Genomic DNA, 20,784 nt, shown 5'->3' with positions numbered 1-20,784 from the left:
CAGAAATATAGAAAATTCTAAATGGTTCACAAACTTTCAAGCACAACTGTAGATGGGGCTGTGCTCTGATGCATGTTTGCGAAAATCCACAATCATCTCCTTAGTTTTGCTAACATTGAGGGTGAGGTTGTTGTCCTGACACCATTGTGCCAGGAGTCTGCCCTCCTCCCTGTAGGCTGTCTCTTCGTCCTCGCTCCTATTACAGGATGGTGTTAGAGCTGTACTTAGCTACGCAGTCATGGGTATAGAGAGAGTAAAGCAGGGGGCTCAGCACGCTGCCCTGCGGGGTGCCAGTGTTGATGGTGATGATGAAGGAGGTTTTTCCACCAATACGCACTTGCTGAGGTCTGTCGGTGAGGAAGTCCGTACCCATTTGCACAGTGAAGAGCTAAGCCCCAGATCCAGGAGTTTAGCGATGAGATGGGATGGAATAACAGTGTTAAATGCAGAGCTGTAGTCCACAAACAGCAGCCTGGCATAACAGTTCTTGTTCTCCAGATGAGACAGGGTGGTGTGAAGTGTTATGGAGATGGCGTCCTCAGTGGACCTGTTGCAGCGGTAGGCAAACTGGATGATGTCCTTGATGTGTTCTAGCACCAGCCTCTCAAAGCACTTCATGGCTATTGGGAGTAAGTGTTACTGGGCGGTAATCATTAGAGCAGTCTACTTTATTTTTCTTTGGGACAGGGATGATGGCTGTGTGCTTGAAGCAGTTGGGGACAGATGAAACTCTCAGAGATGTGTTAAAAATATCTGTAAAGACCGCAGCTAGCTGGTCACAACATGTTTTTAAAACGCGACCTGAGACTCCATCTGGGCCAGGTGCTTTGCGGATGCTGAGTCGGAAAAAAGCCTTCCTCACATCATCCTTGGAGAGCCTCAGGCTGGAGTATTGCAGCGTTGCATGGGGTCGCACGAATGTCACATGAATGCATTTCATATTATTTTTTTTTCTTAATGTGACATTATTTGAAATATATATTGACTGTCTCTCTATATTTTCTTTTCATTTCTAGGTGTTCGTGATGAAACCTAAGGTGACGTCTTCATCCATTCTATGACTCTGTGACTTGCGGGAAGGCCAGTATTGGATATTTGGCATCGCCTTCTACTGACATGAAACATCAAAACACATTTTTGGCTGTTTGTTGTTGGGCAGCCATCCTAAGGACCTTTGCAGAAAATGAATGTCCACCTGTTTACAGGACTTTTGTGAATTTTTCAGTCAATTATGATATGGAGTATTTCTTGGCAAAGAGTGAAATACAAAATATTGTTGTTGATCAATTTGAGAAAAAACTGTATGTGGCATCGCGAAACTTTCTAGAAGCTGTGAATGATGATCTTTTGAAGGAGTGGGAGCTACGCACTGGTCCAGCTGGCAGCTCAGAATGCACAATTTGTCAGTTGTGTGCCTTGGGGAAAGACACGGTGACAGAAGAGGATACAGATAATCGCATTCTAGCTTTAGACACAGACATGTCAGTTTTATACAGCTGTGGTAGCTCCATGTATGGGGTATGCTTCTCGCATGATCTCGGCACTGACATCTCCCTGCCTACTTCATCATGTCTTAATCAAAAACTATCAAATGCCGGCGAGAGCTGTCCAGATTGTGTGGCCAGTGCTTTGGGGACAAAAGCTACTCTTGTTGAAGATGGTAAATCGCTGCTCTTTTATGTGGCCAACAGTGTAAATAGTACCTTGACTCGGAATTACCCTCGAGAGTCGATATCTGTTCATCGTCCGCTCTCGTCGGGAGGAGGATTTGAAGAGAAAAGCCCTGGGCTGACTGTTCTACCTCGATTCGTTGACTCGTACCCCATCCAATATGTGTACAGCTTCACATCAGGTGACTTTGTCTACTTCTTATCGGTGCAAAGAGAGAAACCCGACGACAAAACATCCCCCTTCCAAACTCGGTTAGGCCGCCTTTCGAGTTCAGAGTGGGACATGGGCTCATACCGCGAAATCGTCCTCGAGTGTCGCCACGATACTAAACGGAGGAGAAGAGCTGTGGGTTCCAGCGATGTGATTTACAACGTCCTTCAGGCGGCTTACCTGAGCAAACTTGGTAGGGAGTTGGCCCAGGAAATGTCCGAACAGGAAGACGTCGATACCCTTTATGGGGTGTTCGCCGTAAGTCAACCAGGGAGTAGTGAGCCCACATTGAGTTCGTCCCTCTGTGCCTTTCTCATCAAGAGCATAGATGTCTTCATCGAGGATGGAGAGAAGCAATGCTGTGATAAAGGGTCTGCCTCGAACCAACCGCTTCCTCGAGGACTTGAGTTTTATCAGAATTTCAGCTACTGTCCCAAGAAGGTAAATGTTTGGCATTTTGTATAATTATGTTTTTGGATCTTTAGGATTCAACGATTACTGATGCAACCCCAGCTTCTCTCTTATTTTATTTCAGTACATTTCAGCATGTGATTATAATATTGTAAGATTCCCGGGGAGTCAGCTATTTTGTTTAAGTCAGCAAAACTCGTACTTGGTCTGTTGTTAATGACGTTGGCCCCCGGGAGATTCATTTTCCACAGGAATGGGATTAATTATACTCCTTTATTTTCTTCTTCTTTATTGTTGACTGAAAACTTAAATTTAATAGTATTGTGAATTTATATTGGCATGATTTTGTTAATATTTAACTATAGGGACTGGTTCATATTACAATGTTTACGTGTTTACCATGATAGGCAGGTTTCCTTACAACATTTTACTTTATGACCGGGTACGGTAGTGAAAACTTAGGACTGCAGCAAGAAATTTTGGAGGCACCAACCAGGTCATCCCATTTATTTGTCTGAAGATGCGGAAATAAAGAAAAGAACTGAAAACTGCACTCGTCCCACCTGTGGGGATTCCAGTAGAGTTCTGTCAGTCTTTAGAGGAGCTCCGTCTAGCAGGTTGCTCTGGCCAAAAGTGACGCCTCAGTTCAGGACGCCCAAGACTTTATGGTGGCAGGACAGGAAGGGGCGGGGCTAGGCTAAATGCCTTCCAATGGGCCGCTTCTCTGCATTGTGGGAAAAGAAGGAAATGACAATGTTAGCGTGGCAAGGCCCCCTCTGTGATTGAACCTATGAGGAGGTCCTCCGACACACATGGGTGACAACGTACAAGTACGGCGCTAGTATGACGAGCAAGTGGATTGGTTTTATTCACTCACCCACAAGTTACAACAAATGCTGAAAGTGGTCCCCGTTCACGTCTCTGAACCTTTGGGCACGTAGGAGTATGTTGGCTGATACTGCTTGCAGCTCTTTAACAGTTTTTGTGATGTTTTCCTTGAGTTCATCGAGGGTATGTGGATTGTTGGCGTACACTTTCTGCTTAAAATTTCCCCACAGATAAAAACCGCATGTCAACAAGTCAGGGGAACGTGATGGCCATAACCTCTTGCTCACAGTTTGCTTCTCTGTAAACAGTTCATGAACCTGTGCCAATGAGTCGCGTGAGGTGTGGCACCCTGGTGTTAGTCGGTCGTAAAATTGTTCAAAGACGTCTGGGTAAGTCGCAGTAATCATATTTGATCGAAGAAAATTGGGCCCACTATTCGTGCTCCTGATTGGGCCAGTTTTCTGTTTCTTATGTGGCTACGGCCTCCTCCCAAGAGCGTGGCAGCAGTATTGGAGGCGGGCTACTTCTCCATGGCCCACCCTGTATTTTACTATTACTGTATTATAGCTGTGAATCAGAAGAAGCACTGAAAACCAGTACTCCATGACAAGTGTTGTCCAAGAATAAACCGAATTAAAGTGTTCATTTAAAGGGGCTCACCAAATCCACTTTTCTATTGGCATAAAGGACCAGGCAAGAAGAATCTAACCGTTTTTCCTATATGGTTTCCCACTGCTTTTCCGAAACCTTCCTGAAACCGTCTATGAACCTGAGCAGCTTGAACAGGTGCTTCCCAAACATGGACACAATACTGACCTGGAAATGTCATTTTTGTCTCGGTGTTAATGTTGCCTTCATCGAGTGGTTTCACCCTACATGGTCATTCTGGTGACAAGACTGCAATTTCAGTTTCAAAAGCATGTTTTCAATTTTAATTGAAGTTTGCACGGCCGTGTTAGACCTTTGTTTATTTCCGCATTCCGCTGTCACTTTGCGTAAAGTGCAATGGGCCGAAGCTCGCTTCCTTGGCGATGGCACAGTGTGACGGTCATGTGGTTACGATGTCATCATCGAGCATCTGTTTTTCACGACGTCTTGAGGCCACCATCGTCCAGCTTTGTGGGCATGCTTACTGAACATGGGCGCTATTTTCCTATACGCTAATCTTTCCCAGTTTTTGGATTTTTTTCCGGATAGTTTGTTTGACTCTTAAGTTGTATCTTGGGGCTTGGTTTTGTCTCCTTGGTTAAATGATTTTCTGGGTACTGACTTTTTTGCTCGGACACAGATTTTTTGTTATTATTTTTGGCCTCATCTTCCGGTCTTTTTAATTTCCACTGTGGTCATCGTAGCAGCAGCAGTAGTGTACATGGGGACTGTGGAAGCTTGTTAAGGCAAAATTTCACACAAATGTTAGAATGTTCTTCTTCACATAGAGAAATTTAGACGTAGTATGGTGGACAATAGGACTTTACGGACCTTTAGATCCTGATTTGAAGATATTTTAGATAATCTAGATCAGCGTTGCCCAACCTCTGTTTGGGTACAAAAAGTGTTTCACCACAGAAAACATCCAAAGGCACACCACTGATCTACTAACCACAAATCCATGCTCCACTGTCCAAACGGAATGGACTACCGGAGAAGCCGGTAAAAAAGCAGCTCCTAGATCAGTGTTCACAGACATGGCACTTAGTGAGCACTTGGGTGTCATCTCCCAGCTGCTTCATCCCTTTGCCCACCCCTCTCTGCCTCCGAAGGCAATTCATATGCCCAGTATCTACCAGCCACATGAGGCTCGCTGGCAACCAGGCAGATGGAATCTAGCAGCCTGGAGACATGTCAGAAGTTCTCTAAATGATGTGTCCACAACATAGCGATCGCTGAACTGCTTTTATGCCAGCTTCTCCAGGTAGTCCTGTCCTCTGACAGGTCCGGACCGCTTGTGGAGCTTGATCCTCTCAGATTCAGACCCAGGTGCGCTACACTATTCTTGCTATGGCACACCTTGGTAGCTCCCATGCCGCGACACACTGGTTGAAAACACTGATCTAGTTTAATAGGATGGACAAGTTTCTTGTGCATGAATATCATGTTCTCATCACAATTGTTCTACTGTCAGAATAATTTAATTATTTTAGGAGGAGGAGGTTGGGAGCATGCGCTGTTTACAAGCTGCTGCATCCGTCACACGATCAACCAGCTGGATTGGGCCCTGAGTGCAGCGGGTGACACCTCAGCACCACACTCCAACAGTGGGAGGTTTTTTAATGGTGGCTGGAGTGCCAATCCTGCCACCAAACCTCAAGTTTTCCCTGCAAGTTGGAGGACCTGCTTGCAGGTTAAAGTCACACCTAGGACGAAGCACTTGCAGATTAAGGGCCTTGCGCAAAATGGAGTAGAGTTGCTTCTGGTGTTTACGGGATTCCTACTGTCAACCTTCCAATTGCTGCCGCAGATCCCTAAGCCTCAGAGCCACCACTTCTAATTATAAAAAAAAAAGATGGTGGGTAAGAATAGTCGGGTGGAGCCATAGCCTGTTAAGACAGCATCAGTGATTGGCTGGCCCAACACTGTCTCAGCTGTGGAGTGGCCAATAGGGGGAAGCAGCTTGATGGCTGAGGTCTGCAGGACTCTGAACAAATCCAAATCATTTTATGGGATATCACCTACTGTTAAACTCTGCTCTGTACTTATAATATTTCTATTGCATATCTATTCTATTGTGTTGAAGATGACTTGTGTATTGTACTGTGTTGTATTGACCCCATTCTTTTTGACACCCATTGCATGCCCAGCCTACCTGGAAAAAGGTCTCTTTTTGAATTGCCTTTCCCGAGGTTTCTTCCATTTTTTCCCTAGTAGGGCTTTTTTGGGAGTTTTTCCTTGTTGTCGTCTTAGAGAGTCAAGGCTCGTGGGCTGCCAAAAGGCAGGGCCTGTTAAAGCCCATTGCTGCATGTCTTGTGTGATTTTGGGCAATTTAAAAATAAATTGTATTGTATATTATGAAAATATTAACTCTGGATGGGAAGTTATTCCAATAAAAGAAGCTGACTTGCTTTTAAGATATGGCTACATGTGGAGAACATGCAAACTCCTTTACAGACAGCGAATGGGCATGGAATCGAACTCGGCCATTGGGAGCTGTGCAGCAGCAGCTCTACCCACCATGCCGTCCCAAAGATATTAGAGTTTAATTTAAACAAAGCTGGCTGCTCTTCCCTCGGTGATTTTTTAATTTTTTTTATTCTTGTTCTCCCACAACATCAGAATGTTTACAAACAGGAGGAGACCGTTGTGTCATCCTTTCGATTTTCATTAGCTAGTAGCTGAGTTATTTCAAGACATCACTCCGTTGGTTTGCTCATGTTGGCAGGATAATTGTTTCAATTACGTCGTAGGCTAATTTGTTCCAGATTCCAAGTAACCCTGGTGTGTGTGTGTGTGTTTAAGAAAGTACTTACTGTTTTCACTTATCCGCCTCTGGTGTGTGCATACCTGACTCTAAACTTGGAAGAAATCTGCATTTTGTTATCAAACTGGGGGCAACTTGGTGGCACAGTGGTTCTTGCTGCTGGCACACGTCTCCAGACACCTGATTTTTACATCTTGGCCCAGTCATAGTCTGTGCGTCTTTTGCATGTTCTTCCCACTGCGTTCTGCCACTCTCACCAGTTCCTCCCCCTCCAGTTTCCCTCCTAGAAATGTACATATTAAGATATTTGGTGACAGTAAATTGACCTTGTATCCTTAAGCGTGCCCCATGACTAACTGATGTCTCTTCCAGCGTTGTTTCCTACATGATGATTGATTTTTTGCTTTTGTAGCCTTTTTGGAGATCCACTGTTTAAGGATTACTGAAGATTCTCAGAGGTCTGGACACCAAAAGTGGGGTCAATTTTCGTATCTCTGGAGCCAAATGATGTCTGGTAATGACCCAGGAAAGCGGATAGTGATAATTTTGGGAAGAGCTGCCACAAGACGCAGACAGAACCCAGTCCAGGTTTTATGAAGGGTCTCAAAGAAGACTGTGGAATTTTAGATCTTTGCTGAACAGCCACTTGAATTACACTTCTGTGTCAAAGGATTTACACTGCAAAAACTTTGAGAAGTTTCTGGCTGTGGCCATCAGCACTACATAAAGATCCCATAAGAGATGTCTGCTCAACAGTCGCCATTACTCCTGAGTCTGATAATCCTCCCAGAACCTAACCATAGGTTAAGGATGGGTTTATAAGAAGGACGTGCACGGTACACCTTGAAATGGGTGTGTTGACAAAGACACAAATGACTGGGCGTATATCGCATAACATAAGTGGCATGAAATGCACGAGCAGCTAAGCATTGTTGGATGTGTGTAATTTGATTGGCTTGTCAACGGAACAGAGCAGTAGGGGTCTGAAGCTAGATTCTACTGCCATGGTTGGAATGAGAGTTGGGAAGAAGGACCAGTTGACTGGATGAAGGAGCCATGAGTGGGTGAAAGGGAGGTGAGAAATGGGGTACTTAGTGGTACTTGTTGGGTGGGCAAGTGAACACATTGTCTCAATTGGCGTGTAGCGGTCAGGGGCTGCTAAGATTCACACCATCAATGTGACGGTGATTTATTTATTTTAGTGGAGAAGATCCCAGGGACACCCCCAGCCTTGGATCGATCCACACACACTCACAACAGAGACCAAATAAAGCACACTGGGAACATTAAACTATTAAGAATATAATGAAATTAAATGAACTAAATGAAAACAATAATACCACCCCTGACCCCTTCGGCGATATTACATTTAACATATAAACACAAACACCACAAAGCAAAGTCCATGGAAAAACCAAACCAGATGAAATGAGAGGTGACGAGATTAAGTCCAGAGATCTGTATGTTGAAAGGGAAGGGAAAACACAGTCCTACTGGTAGTTGCTGAAAGGGTGACAACGGACGGATGGTTCAGGAGCGCTCCTTTTCTTGCGGGAAAAGCCAATGAAACCAAACACAGTCCTCAGTCCACAGGTAGACAGACGATCCAGACCCCAACAAACGAATACAATCCAGGAACAATGATTAAATATGGTTGAATTAACAGCAAGCAGTCCGACAGATAAATTCAAAACACAACGTACAACAACAAAAGCAACTCTTCTCAAACCCCTCTGGCCACCTTTGACCCCAACAGCCCATGCAAGGACTACTGGGAGATGCAGTTCTAACTACTAGTAGCATTGCTACAGGCGCACGTGTTCAAGTCCACTCATACAAGTAAGTGCTGTAACACTGCTTGTCTCTGCTTACTTTAGGTCATTGTGTGTTGCTTTAGTCAACACATCATCATTTGAGATCAGTATGAGTGTAGAGACAAGCCGGGCCGGGCACTTGTGAGATCCTGTGCACCTTCTGGACCACTCGGGTCTGCTGATGATGATGAATGTGTTATGATCATAAAGGTTTGGCGGGTCTAGAGCAGGGCTTTGGCATCTGGTGATGCCACCTCTGCATGGTGTCAAATCTCTGCCCAGATGCATTTGATGTGTAGATCCTAGCTTGGTGAAATGAGCTGCCCACCTCCATTTGAAGGTTTGATTCCCTCAACGTGTTTAAGAAGCGTTTGAAGAATCTTTTGTTTTGTGAATTTATGGATATTGGGGTCTACATAGAAAAAGGTCCTAAAGTGACTGTTCCATGATAAAAACAGTCATTGCCAAGATTTTAAGCAACAAGACAAGCGCTGCATTGGAGAAATATATTCCTGATTTCCATTCGCTAACAGAACTAGAGGATGGGTTGCATTGTATGGCGTGCTTTCATTTAAAGAACTCGTTATTTGAATACTTGAAACTTATTTAGCCAGCTTTTCTGCATGCACATTTGCTCTATTTCACCACCAGGAGGTGAGAACTGGGTCCCTTTCTCAGCTAGGTCACTCAGGAGGTGAAAGCTACAATGACAGACTTAGACTTAGCTTGGTAAAGTCTGAATAGGCTATACTGACAGAAGATAGTGGACTGTGGTCCTGGGGGCAAGTGTATTGCAACTGTGAATCATAACCAAACTAAAGTTGTGACATAGGTTAGACATTATACCGTAGGTCCACATTATAAAGAATCTGCACAGGTAAGCGGAAGGTATAAGTTTTGAGAAGATGTTGCCCCCAAGAGCCTTTCCATAATAAAACAACTCTTAAAGACATGCATGTAAGGATAGCTGATTAGCATCAAATAACTTTAAATTTTACTCCAGATTCTTTTCATGGGTAGCTCCTAGCTGGTGGTGTGAGCTGCCCACATCCATTACAAATTCTGAGTCCTTGAGTGTATTTACGAAGAGCTTGAAGACCCCCTTGTTTGGTGAATTTAAGTTCAAAACCTCGATGTCTGCCTACAGAGTAGTCAATGTATCACTACCTACAGTATGGAGACACTTGTGAGGTTCTCAGCTTCTGTCTCGCCCACTCAGGTCTGCTGATGAACAACATCTGGTGAAGCCACATCTGCTTGGCATCAAATCTTAGTCCAGATTCTTTTCATGTTTCGCTCCTAGCTGGTGGTGCGAGCTGCCCACATCCATTACAAATTCTGAGTCCTTGAGTGTATTTACGAAGAGTTTGAAGACCCCCTTGTTTGGTGAATTTAAGTTCAAAACCTCGATGTCTGCCTACAGAGTAGTCAATGTATCACTACCTACAGTATGGAGACACTTGTGAGGTTCTCCGCTTCTGTCTCGTCCACTCAGGACTGCTGATGAATGACATCTGGTGAAGCCACATTTGCGAGGCATCAAATCTCAGTCCAGATTCTTTTTATGTGTAGCTCCTGACTGGTGGAGTGAGCTGCTCACCTCCATTAAAATCCTGAGTCCCTGAATGTGTTTTAGAAGCATTTGAAGACCCTCTTGTTTGGTGAATTTCTGTCTAATTGATATTAGTTATTTTATTTTGTAACTTGCTGCTTGTATTTTGTTCTGAGCTCTTTATTTGTGACAGTTAAGTTTGCACCCTTGTCCTGTAACACAGTCCCCAAGACTGATGTTTACTCGATTATGATGGCTTCTTCTGTAAGTCATTTTAGATGTAAATGCCTGCTAAGCCAATAAATGATTTCTAAGGTAAACTAAAGCAAGATAAACCACATAAAATGAATGAATAAAATAAATATTAAGATATCAAAAAACCATGTATTTAGATTGTGGATCCAGTCCATCCAGCCATCCATTTTCTCCCTGACTTTACCCAAATCCAATGTTATGGTGGGCCAGAGCCTACAAATCCCAACTTCCATCAATTACGCTTCTCACACCTGCTTCGTCCGGTTCTGGAGAGGGGGTGCAGGAGTAAACCCCCCAAAGCACCAGTGGTCAGTCCAGTTGTCTTTGTCTTCATCTGCGATACGACTTACTCAGCATCATGCAGAGGGCCTGGACTCCACCAGCGGTCCCATGATTTATGGTTAACACCATCAGCACATTTTTAATCAGACGTTGACTTTGCAGCTCAGCATTTATGAAACGTCAAACAATCAGCTGTCAATAATATAAAAAGTCTCTGTTTTTAGACCAAGAGAGGGGTGAAGTTGTGTCCTTAGATAATCTGACCTAATGGAAGCATGTAGATTGAGAAGAGCAGCGGACCCAGGATAGAGCCTTGTGGAACATCATATTGGATATCATGTGTCTTTGAATTGTAATTACCACAACTCACAAAGAATTTTCTCCCTGCCAGGTAGGATTCAAACCAATTTAAGACCCTGCCAGAGAGGCCCACCCATTGACTAAGGCGATTTCTAAGAATGTTGTGATCAATGGTGTCAAATGCGGCACTCAGATCTAAGAGGATGAGAACAGATAAATGGCCTCTGTCTGCATTCACCCGCAAGTCATTTACTACTTTAACGAGTACAGTTTCTGTGCTGCGATTTGTTCTGAAGCCTGACTGAAATTTATCAAGAATAGCAGGTTTATTGAGGTGGTCATTTAGCTGCATAATGACTGCCTTCTCCAGAACTTTACTTAAGAAAGGCAGGTTAGAGATGGGTCTAAAATTTTCAAGAGCCGAGGGGTCGAGATTATGTTTCTTAAGTAGGGGTTTAACTACAGCAGTCTTAAGACGGTCTGGGGAGACCCCCGTATCTAATGACGAATTCACTATGTCAAGAACATTATCAATTAGCACGCCCGATATTTCTTCGAAATAATTTGTTGGTATTGGGTCAAGGACGCAGGTGGAGGGTTTCAGTTGAGAAATTATTTTATGTAAATCGGGTAAATCTATCCTAGTGAAAGAGTTTAATTTGTTTATAACAGAATGCTGGGGTTTAGGAGGATCCTTAGTGTTGGGGAGATATACTATGTTATTTCTAATATCATTAATATTTTGGTTGAATAGCCTCACAGGTTTAACTGGAAGTACTTAGGAGGCATTCCTTTGGGTTACCTGGTTTAGCAGACGATCAATCGTAGAGAATAAGACTCTGGGATTACTAGCATTGTTATTTATAATCTTAGAGAAATAGCAGCGCCTCTCAAGACGGACAGCGTTATTGTGTTCTGTTATTTTAACTTTTAATATTTCATGGTGGACAGTTAGTTTAGTCTTCCTCCATTTACGCTCAGCTCTACGGCATGTTCTCTTTAAATCGGACACTCTTTGGGTCTTCCATGGAATAAAAATGCTAGAAGATTTTTTAACTGTCTTTTCAGGTGCAACTATGTCAACAGCAGCTCTCAATTGTTGTTGTTGAAGTGTGCAGTCAACATTTATTTCTATAGCAAATTTTCATACAAAAAATGTAGCTCAAAGTGCTTTACATAATGAAGAATAGAAAACTATAAGACATAGTAAGAAATTAAAATAAGTCAACATTAATTAACATAGAATAAGAGTAAGGTCCGATGGCCAGGGAGGAGAGAAAAAACAAAAAAAAAAAACTCCGGACGGCTGGAGAAAAAAATAAAATCTGCAGGGACCATGAGACCACCCAGTCCCCTCTGGGCATTCTACCTCACATAAATGAAACAGTCCTCTTTGGATTTAGGGTTCTCACGGAAGGACTTGATGATGATGGTCATGCAGACTTCTGGCTTTTAGTCCATCATTGTTGGAGCATCATGATGCTTTGAGTAGATGGTGGTGGCGCAGGCCGCCATCACAGAGAAACCAGTAAAAGAAACAGAAGAGAAAGTAGGGATTAGTATGGGCAGAAGGGAGACGGGCTAAAATGCGGCTGGCCCCGTGGTCGTTTTATGCAAATTCTTCATTATAAGGTGTTGAGTTAAGGTGGCAAATCCCCTCAGGCCTTTAAGCACCCGTCCCCACCCACCCAGAGGGCAAATGTCAGCATTTGCTTTTTCTGTCTTCAGCGAGGACCTTGGAGTCGGCAGGGTTGTGTTTCTGTAGGTGTAACTTTGGCATGGATGAAAGACAAACTGGTGTATGTGCCCAGACTTGATGAGCTGTGCATCATGGTTTCCTATACACATGTTAGTTTGTGAAGGATCTCCTCAAAAGGCATTTACCGGTTCATTTAGTAGATAACTGGATCAATCCTGTTTGGATTTTACAAATCTTCGAATTTTCTTTTTTAAAACAAAAGAAGTCTCTTGTATAAACACGGACACTCTGTGATCTTGATAAAGTCGAGGTCGTTATCTGGAACATCTGCAGGCATAGGAGAAAACCGCAAAGCAGGATGGTTGTGTTCCAACATTTCCCTTCCATTCAAGTACTGTGTTCGTATTTTCTTATAATCGGTCGGGCTGGCGCCAGAACTGTGCCCATTTAGAGTTGCCAGTTTTTGCCGTAAGCCAAGCCCCCCTGACCAGCACAACATTGCTTAACTTTTCCAGTCATTTTCTGTCACAGATTTCAAATTGCATCATCTTGGCAAGTCATAGGGAAGCCAGCACAGGACAAGTCTTTCTGAACAGAAATTAAGGATTTGAAACTTTTTTACTCTGTTATTGAACATGTCATCCGATACTTTATTGCCTCTCTTGCTGTCCAAAAAGAAAGGAATGCAAATAAGCCTTCTTGGGCTTCCGGTCAAAAAAAAAAAAAAGCCGAGCGAGTCTAGGAGTGAATTCACATTCCACACAAGTCTTTACGTCGGCCTCAAGCAGTAATGTGCTCAGCTATGTGTATGTCTTTCAATGGCTAAAGAGCCGACTCGATTTCAACACAGTCAGTGGGCACGTTTCAGCCTGCCGCTTTGACACCTGGCTGTCGGATGTGTTGGGTGCCTGACATGTCTGCCTTGTTCAGTTTCGTGTTCTCGTGTTCATTTTGATAGAACTTCTGACCCGGTGGGTTGTCCTCACGTTACTTGGACCCCGGTTGGATTCCAAATTTCAAATTTTTTGTTTGTTGGTTTTCTGGGGACTCAGTTATTGGTATTAGGGACGCATATTAGGGACATAACAGTGTCATCTCCAGACAGAGGAGTAGCTTCAGTGACAGACTTTTGTCACCGTCCTGCTCCACTGACAGACTGAGGAGATCGGTCCTCCCCCACACTATGCGACTCTTCAATTCCACCCGGGGGAGTAAATGCGAACATTAATTTTATTTTAATTCTTTTCATTTTTATTACTATTTAATTTAATATTGTTTCTTTGTATCAGTATACTGCTGCTGGATTATGTGAATTTCCCCTTGGGATTAATAAAGTATCTTATCTATCTATCTATCTATCTGCGGCCATTTTTTTGTATGTGACTTTATATACCCTGATATTGACTGGCATCCCATCCAGTAAGGCTGGTTACGGCCTTACAAATGGGGGGAAAAAAAAACAGGTTTAATCAAATTTGTGGATTACCAATTTTTAAAGCTCTTAGAAGTAACAGGGCAGCTGAGTGGTGCAGTGGTTAGTGCTGCCATCTCAGACACTATGCCTGCCTCAGTTGAGTTTGCACATTTTCAATTTTTTTTTTTCCTGCTACTCTAAATTTCTTCCACATCCCTAAACCTGTGCATATTAGAATAACTGGCAATTTGAATGATCAGAGTGGTGCGTATGATATTAGACAAATATAAACGAAAGACCTGTGAGTGTGTGTGTATGGAGCAGTCCACTATGCTCACGGTCAACTACAGCCACTAGATGGCGTGTGCGTACATTTTAAACATTTTTTTGCCGCTTGCATGCACCTCACTTCTCACTACGAAACACCCGAGTGCAGCGAAAGCCACCACACAACAACAACAACAACGCCGCGTTAATGACAGAGATGTTGAAATGAAACAAACGCTGCAACTCAACAACATGTAAGTGAAACACTTCAGTAATGGAGGGTGTCATAGATGCGACAACAGCCATAAAAAGATTTGGAGCACCCACTCATAACAATTTTCCTGGCTGCAAATGGAAGAATGTTTAGTACAGACGTGTACAGGTTTGAGTCCAAAACAGAACTAACTGGTGAGATTGAGACGGTGGATTTTTAACGTGCGGCGGAGAAAGTGAGGTAATTATGACCAGAACCAGAAATGTCGTCGTTGGTCTTGTGTCCGGAAGGGCCGTCTTCTGGACCAAAGGTGACATCATTAGCCTCGTGACCAGAAGGGGCATCTTCTGGAGCGGAAGTGCCATTATGGAGCTCGTGACCGGAAGTGACATCATTGGGCTTGTGACCGGAAGTGACGTCAATAGACTCTTGACTAAAAGTGATGTCATGGAGGCCAGGCGGAATTTCCCGTGATGAGTCTGCAGTGGAAAAACAGAAAGGATCAGTGCCCCTTGCCACCCCCTGGTCTTGTGTGGAATTGCCTTCCTTTGAGCGCTTCAGCGCACGTGTGTGACAAGGGCAAGGCTTGAAGTTTTCACTAAAAATGTTGTGGAGGTATTGACACGAGACAAAGATTAAAAGGACTCGTATGCCAGCGATCTGGCAAAAATATGGTATTGGCAGTATCTTCATACGAAAGACAGATTCTCTGCACAGGGTAATTCTTAAGAGTTAGATGACGCCTTCCCAAGTTCACCAATTTAGTAAAACTGCATGGGAGTCTTTTTTGTTTTTCTTTTTTGTCCCAAAGACCACACGCAGCTAGTTATTTATATTGAAAGAATTTGATAAGGTGCCATATGAGAGGTTAGACATCAAACTAAGAGAAGTGGGAATTTGGGGTGCTGTGTGTAGATGGGGGCAAAATTGGCTAAAACACTGGAAGCAAAGGGCTACAGTGAGGGACCTTATTAGAGTTAGCTGATGTTAACTATGGTGTCCCGCAGGGGTCAGTGTTAGGGACGCTGCTTTTTTAATAGTTTTATATGATTTGAATATCCATCCATCCATCCTCTTCCACTTATCCGAGATCGGGTCGCGGGGACAGCAGCTTGAGCAGAGATGCCCAGACTTCCCTCTCCCCGGCCACTTCTAGCTCTTCCAGGGGAATCCGAGGCATTCCCAGGCCAGCCGGGAGACACAGTCCCTCCAGCGTGTCCTGGGTCTTCTCCGGGGCCGCCTCCTGATTGGACGTGCCCAGAACACCTCACCAGACTGATCAGATGCCCGAGCCACCTCATCTGACTCCTCTCGATGCGGACGAGCAGCGGCTCTACTCTGATCCCTGATGACTGAGCTTCTCACCCTATCTTTAAGGGAAGGCCCAGACACCCTGCGGATGAAACTCATTTCAGCCACTTGTGTTCGCGATCTCGTTCTTTCAGTCACTACCCATAGCTCATGACCATAGATGAGGGTAGGAACGTAGATCGACTGGTAAATTTGAGAGCTTTGCCTTATGGCTCAGATGATTTGAATAGGAATATAAATATCGGGTTAACTACACAGAATGAAAATACCCCAAGTAAGAACTGAAAGACCCTTATCTAGATAGAAAAGGTGTTTACAAGCTGTGATATTAATCCAAAGGGGGTCTAACCAAGTACTGACCATATCAGGTGTCCAAACTTTAGCTTCAGGCCCTTTTCATTTTTATTTGGTAGTTTGCACCTGTGAATGATGGAAAAAAAATGTAATCTTACTTAAAATATTAAAGAAATGTGTCATCTTTAACTTCATGCCTTTACATTGTCAGTTCGCCTACTACTAACTTAACTATCCACAGAAACGGCCATTTTAAGCAAGGGAGCCCAAACGTTTGCGTGCCGCTGTAAGCGAGCGCTGGACTTTCAGGAACATAGCTTGCAGTCCGTGTAAACGGATTGGTAACGTAAGACAAAGTGTTTCAAAACTGCCTGGGAGTCTGCTAGCATGGCAGTGCATTTCTGAATGGACAGCTGGGGAAAGCGACTCATTTTTTGAAGGGGTTTGTTAGAGGTGATTGCTTACCTTTACTCACTTTCTGACACTGAAAGGGTGGGATAGGCAGCGTACGTCGCTCGCCCTCATCTAAAGGCCGTGTCAAAGAGTTACACATCATCTGTCTGCTTCCTTCTGTTCTTCACTTTGTCAGCATAGCTAGTAGTCTTTATCTTTCCCGAGGTTTCTTCCATTTTTCCCTACAAGGTTTTTTTTGGGAGTTTTTTCTTGTCTTCTCAGAGAGTCAAGGCTGGGGGGCTGTCAAGAGGCAGGGCCTGTTAAAGCCCATTGCGGCACTTCCTGTGTGATTTTGGGCTATACAAAAATAAACTGTATTGTATTGTATTGTATACTCCAGTGCTATGGCTTCTGCCAACTCATTCATATATATATATATGTGTGTGTGTGTGTATATGTATGTATGTATGTATGTATGTATGTATATAATATGGCATGTTGTAACAGGTATGGAACCTTTCAGTTAATTACCTGATACCCACAAGCTGGTGTCTCTTAAACACCACACAATTAGGTTTTCAAATCAGGTAATTAGTATTAAACATCAGGTTCCCCGCAGAAATCTGTAAGCCAGCAGCCATGAGAAATTAAAATTAAGGAACGAGTTGGGGCCTGAGATGATATTTTAAAACGTGTTTTTTAGGGTCATTTTTGTTCTAAATTTATTCTTGATGTACTTTATCTCAAAGAGCAAAATAAGAAGGCCTTTACTTTACCATATATAGCAGTGGTCTCAAACTCGTGTCCTGGAGGACTGCAGTGGCTGCAGGTTTTCATTTAAACCCTTTTCTTATTTTGCTGCTTATTAACTTCTTTTGAATTAACAATTAGCTCTATCTATCTATCTATCTATCTATCTATCTATCTATCTATCTATCTATCTATCATGTTATATTATGTAATATTATATAGTGCCTTTCATATCTAACTATCTGTGTGTCTGTCTATTATAAAGTTGTACAAAGTAATATAAAAATGCATACAAAATTATTTCCTACACAGCCACCCTTTCAGAAAGAGTTCTCAGGTCATCAGAAGACTTAAAAGGAGCTGTAAAGCTGATTGTTTAACAGTAGAGTTTTCTACACTGCTCACTACTACTAGCATGTTGTGGATTGTATATTTTCTTGTTATAAAATAAAATATCTTTGATTTTGCCTCATCAAATCTGAACAAGAAAATTCTATGCAAAAAAAAAATTGCGTAGTTGAAATCATTTTATCATTTTGGAGTAACCTAAATTTCCTTCATTTTTCCACTTCTTTTGTGTTTCTAGGAGCAAGCCGGAACTCCAAATTGTCGTCAGCATCCAACGTTCATTCCTGGATCCATTAATCGATTAGATTATTTTAATGGGAAAATGACGAATGTCTTGTTTACGTCGATCCTTGTCACGGTAATTGAAGGAAAGACGGTGGCTCATATTGGGACGTCAAATGGGAGACTTTTTCAGGTATGTTGATCACTGTTGACAAATGGGACCGTGTCCTGTACGAACATAACCTCAAATCACGTGTCTACTGTCTTAACTCATTTGACTGTTTGTTGATTAGGTTCATTCTGGAATATTTGATCAAGATTTACTATATATGTTGAAGTTAGTGTATCCAGATCATGCCTGAAAAGCGATAGCACCAAGGGGATGCCCTCTTCGTTATGTAGGATTAGGGGGTAGAGAAAATCGTCACTTCTTACAGGACACTCCTGTTCGTTTCTTGCCACTTCTGCATGTGTTTTGATTGACTCAGTCACAAGTGAATTTACACCTTTTACGTTGCTGTATGATTGCGTGTGCGAGGGGCATGTATCAGGTGCCTGATCAAATGTTAGACTTACTCTGACCATAAATGATTTGTCAACAACTTTCTGCTCATGTATGTAGAGAGTAGAGAATGATTTTATGTTCAAAAGGGATTTCTCACTACTGCGTGAAGTGCCAATTAAATTGTCGGCAAATGCAAACATCTGCCATGGAAGCAGAAACTTTTTTTTGCTCATGATCTGCTCTTTGTGATGGATTCCAATAAAGGTTTTGTTGATCAGCACATTTCAATATCAGGCTTTTGAATCATTATATACAATAAGTGCAAAGCAAGCCAGCAGCTCCTCATAACTGACAGCAGACCACATGTGCACCTTGTAATTTGGTTTCAGTGTTGACGACATGCTGTGCATGTCTGTTCGGCTCGCTCATGATAACGGCTAACATGCCGTCGATTAACGAACACACAGAATCTCTTGAAGTGATCATTGCTAAATGATCAGCCTACTTTATGCCCTGAAGATGGCAAAATGGCAGCTTTGAAAAGTGCTCAGAGCTTTTATTATACCCTGCAAATTTTGAGGTGGTTTATGTAAAACCACCACCTTTGCATTCTTCACTGTCAAAAGAACTTGAGTCTACAATGCTACCACTGGCCATTGTTGAAGAACTGCCACGATTTTTCTGGCTGATGGAATGAGCTGCCCACCTCCATTTCAAATTTTCACTTGCCTTTTTGTGTTTAAGAAGCATTTCAAGACTCTTGTTTGGTGAACTTCTGTCGACCTGATATTAGCTGTTAGATTTTTGTAACCTAGGAATTGTACCTCACTTGTATTTTGCTCTGAGATCTTCACCAGTGATTATTGGTTTCGGAAACTTGTCCTGTAGCACTTGTTCCCAAACAATCCTCCAGACTGATGTTTACTTGATTATTTTTTAAGTTGCTTCGGATAAAAGCTTCTGCTAAGCAAATAAATGTAAATGTATCATAAGACAACAAATTGCTTTCTTCTGCATGAACTCTCCATTCCAACAGCCCATATTTGGCTTTCACAAATGCTGTCCAACAGTTGCCTTCCTCGCTGTTCACAGGAGATGATTAAACTTAGCAGTGGTGGAGTGTGTGCGACTAGTGGATGAGATATCTCAGGGGTGATGGAGTTACAGGGGACTGGATTAGCAAATCTACCTGCAGGAATGTTTCTTTAGTGCTGCTGGGTCATTTTTTTGTGGCCTGGAGACCAAAAACTGCATGCAGTGCTCCAGGGGTCTCATGTATAAACGGTGCGTACGGTGGGCTACGACTCGCCTTTTCACGGCGACTTTGATATGCGACTTCTTTCTTATTTCAGCCACTGTGCAACTTTGTGAACTTGAGCTTTCGAGTTTCTCCGACACGCTATGTCACTTGATCAGTTTCCTTTTCCAACAAATAGTATGTTTTTCCTTTGCCTCCACTTGGTATTTGCTGAAATTGTTCTATTTTTCCTCGTGTTTTTGCCATTGTTTTTTCACAGAACTCTGAGCTTAAGGGCTGTTTATATTGATTCAAATAAGCGTAATTCTGGGAGGAGTTGGGGCGGGACAGCAGGCGCGTGCACGTGAGTTACTTTTCACGCCGATCGGGATTTATATAGTGGAAGAACGTGGAAGTCTGCGTACGCACAGATTCCTGCATCTGGATTTTTCTGTGCGTACGCACATTCCCGCTTTTGTGCTTACGCCATGTTATAGTGTGAGTTCTACGCACGGCGTTATACATGAAGCCCCAGGTGAGGCCTCACTACAGTGATCCCTCCTTTATCGCGAGGGTTGCGTTCCAGAACCCCCCGCCAAAGGTGAAAATCCACAAAGTAAAAACTATATGTTCATATGGTTATTTTTATATATTTTAAGCCCTTATAAACACTCCCACACTCTTATAAACATTTCCCGCACAGTTATACAGCATAAACGCTTTATATTCTCTTAGTTATTAGGTAAGATTCATTGAAATTATGAATGTAAACACACTGTTTATATACAGTAAAACCTAAATATTATTTTAAAGATATCGAGCATCTCCGATATCACATACTGTATGTTACAGCCATTACGATAGACAGATCGTTTTGGAGCCATGACAAAGGGCTTGACTACGCACAAAGATAAACACAAAAGAGCACAAAAGTTAACTCTTTACACAGCGAAACACGTTGATGCTGAATGAGTGAGACGAGACTTCCTAGTTAACGCAGCGCAATAGAATTCGGTGCTCCATCGCTGAGCCAATCGGCACACAGGAACTTAACTACGTGCTCTGATTGGGTAGCTTCTCAGTCATCCACCAATAGCATCCCTTGTATGAAATCAACTGGGAAAACCAACTGAGGAAGCATGTACCAGAAACAAAAAGACCCATTGTCTGCAGAAATCTGCGAAGCAGTGAAAAATCCACATTATAGTTTTAGATGTGCTTACATATAAAATCCGCGATAGAGTGAAGCCGCGAAAGTCGAAGCGCGATATAGCGAGGGATTACTGTAGTGCATTATAAAGTTTTAGTGTAACCTCCCCTGTCCTGTACTCCACACATCATGTTTTAAAACACAACATAGAATAGAATATCTTTTATTGTCATTGCATTGAG

General features: G+C 42.9%; 1 protein-coding gene across 3 annotated transcripts in view; it reads left to right on the top strand.

Annotated features, from left to right (window-relative positions):
* Positions 1 to 20,784, top strand: part of LOC120540350 (macrophage-stimulating protein receptor-like) — a 115,422-nt gene that overhangs the window by 27,903 nt on the left and 66,735 nt on the right. For all 3 annotated transcript variants that reach the window (XM_039771028.1, XM_039771029.1, XM_039771030.1), the window contains 2 exons: positions 1,017 to 2,322; positions 17,667 to 17,843. In XM_039771028.1, coding sequence (XP_039626962.1) covers positions 1,117 to 2,322; positions 17,667 to 17,843 — 1,383 coding nt within the window. In that variant the 5' untranslated portion in view covers positions 1,017 to 1,116. The remainder of the gene's footprint in view (positions 1 to 1,016; positions 2,323 to 17,666; positions 17,844 to 20,784) is intronic.

This window comes from Polypterus senegalus, chromosome 12 (genome assembly GCF_016835505.1).
Source record: "Polypterus senegalus isolate Bchr_013 chromosome 12, ASM1683550v1, whole genome shotgun sequence".
Lineage (NCBI taxonomy): Eukaryota > Metazoa > Chordata > Cladistia > Polypteriformes > Polypteridae > Polypterus > Polypterus senegalus.
Note: the sequence above shows the minus strand (reverse complement) of the source record. Positions and strands in the feature narration are given on the sequence as shown.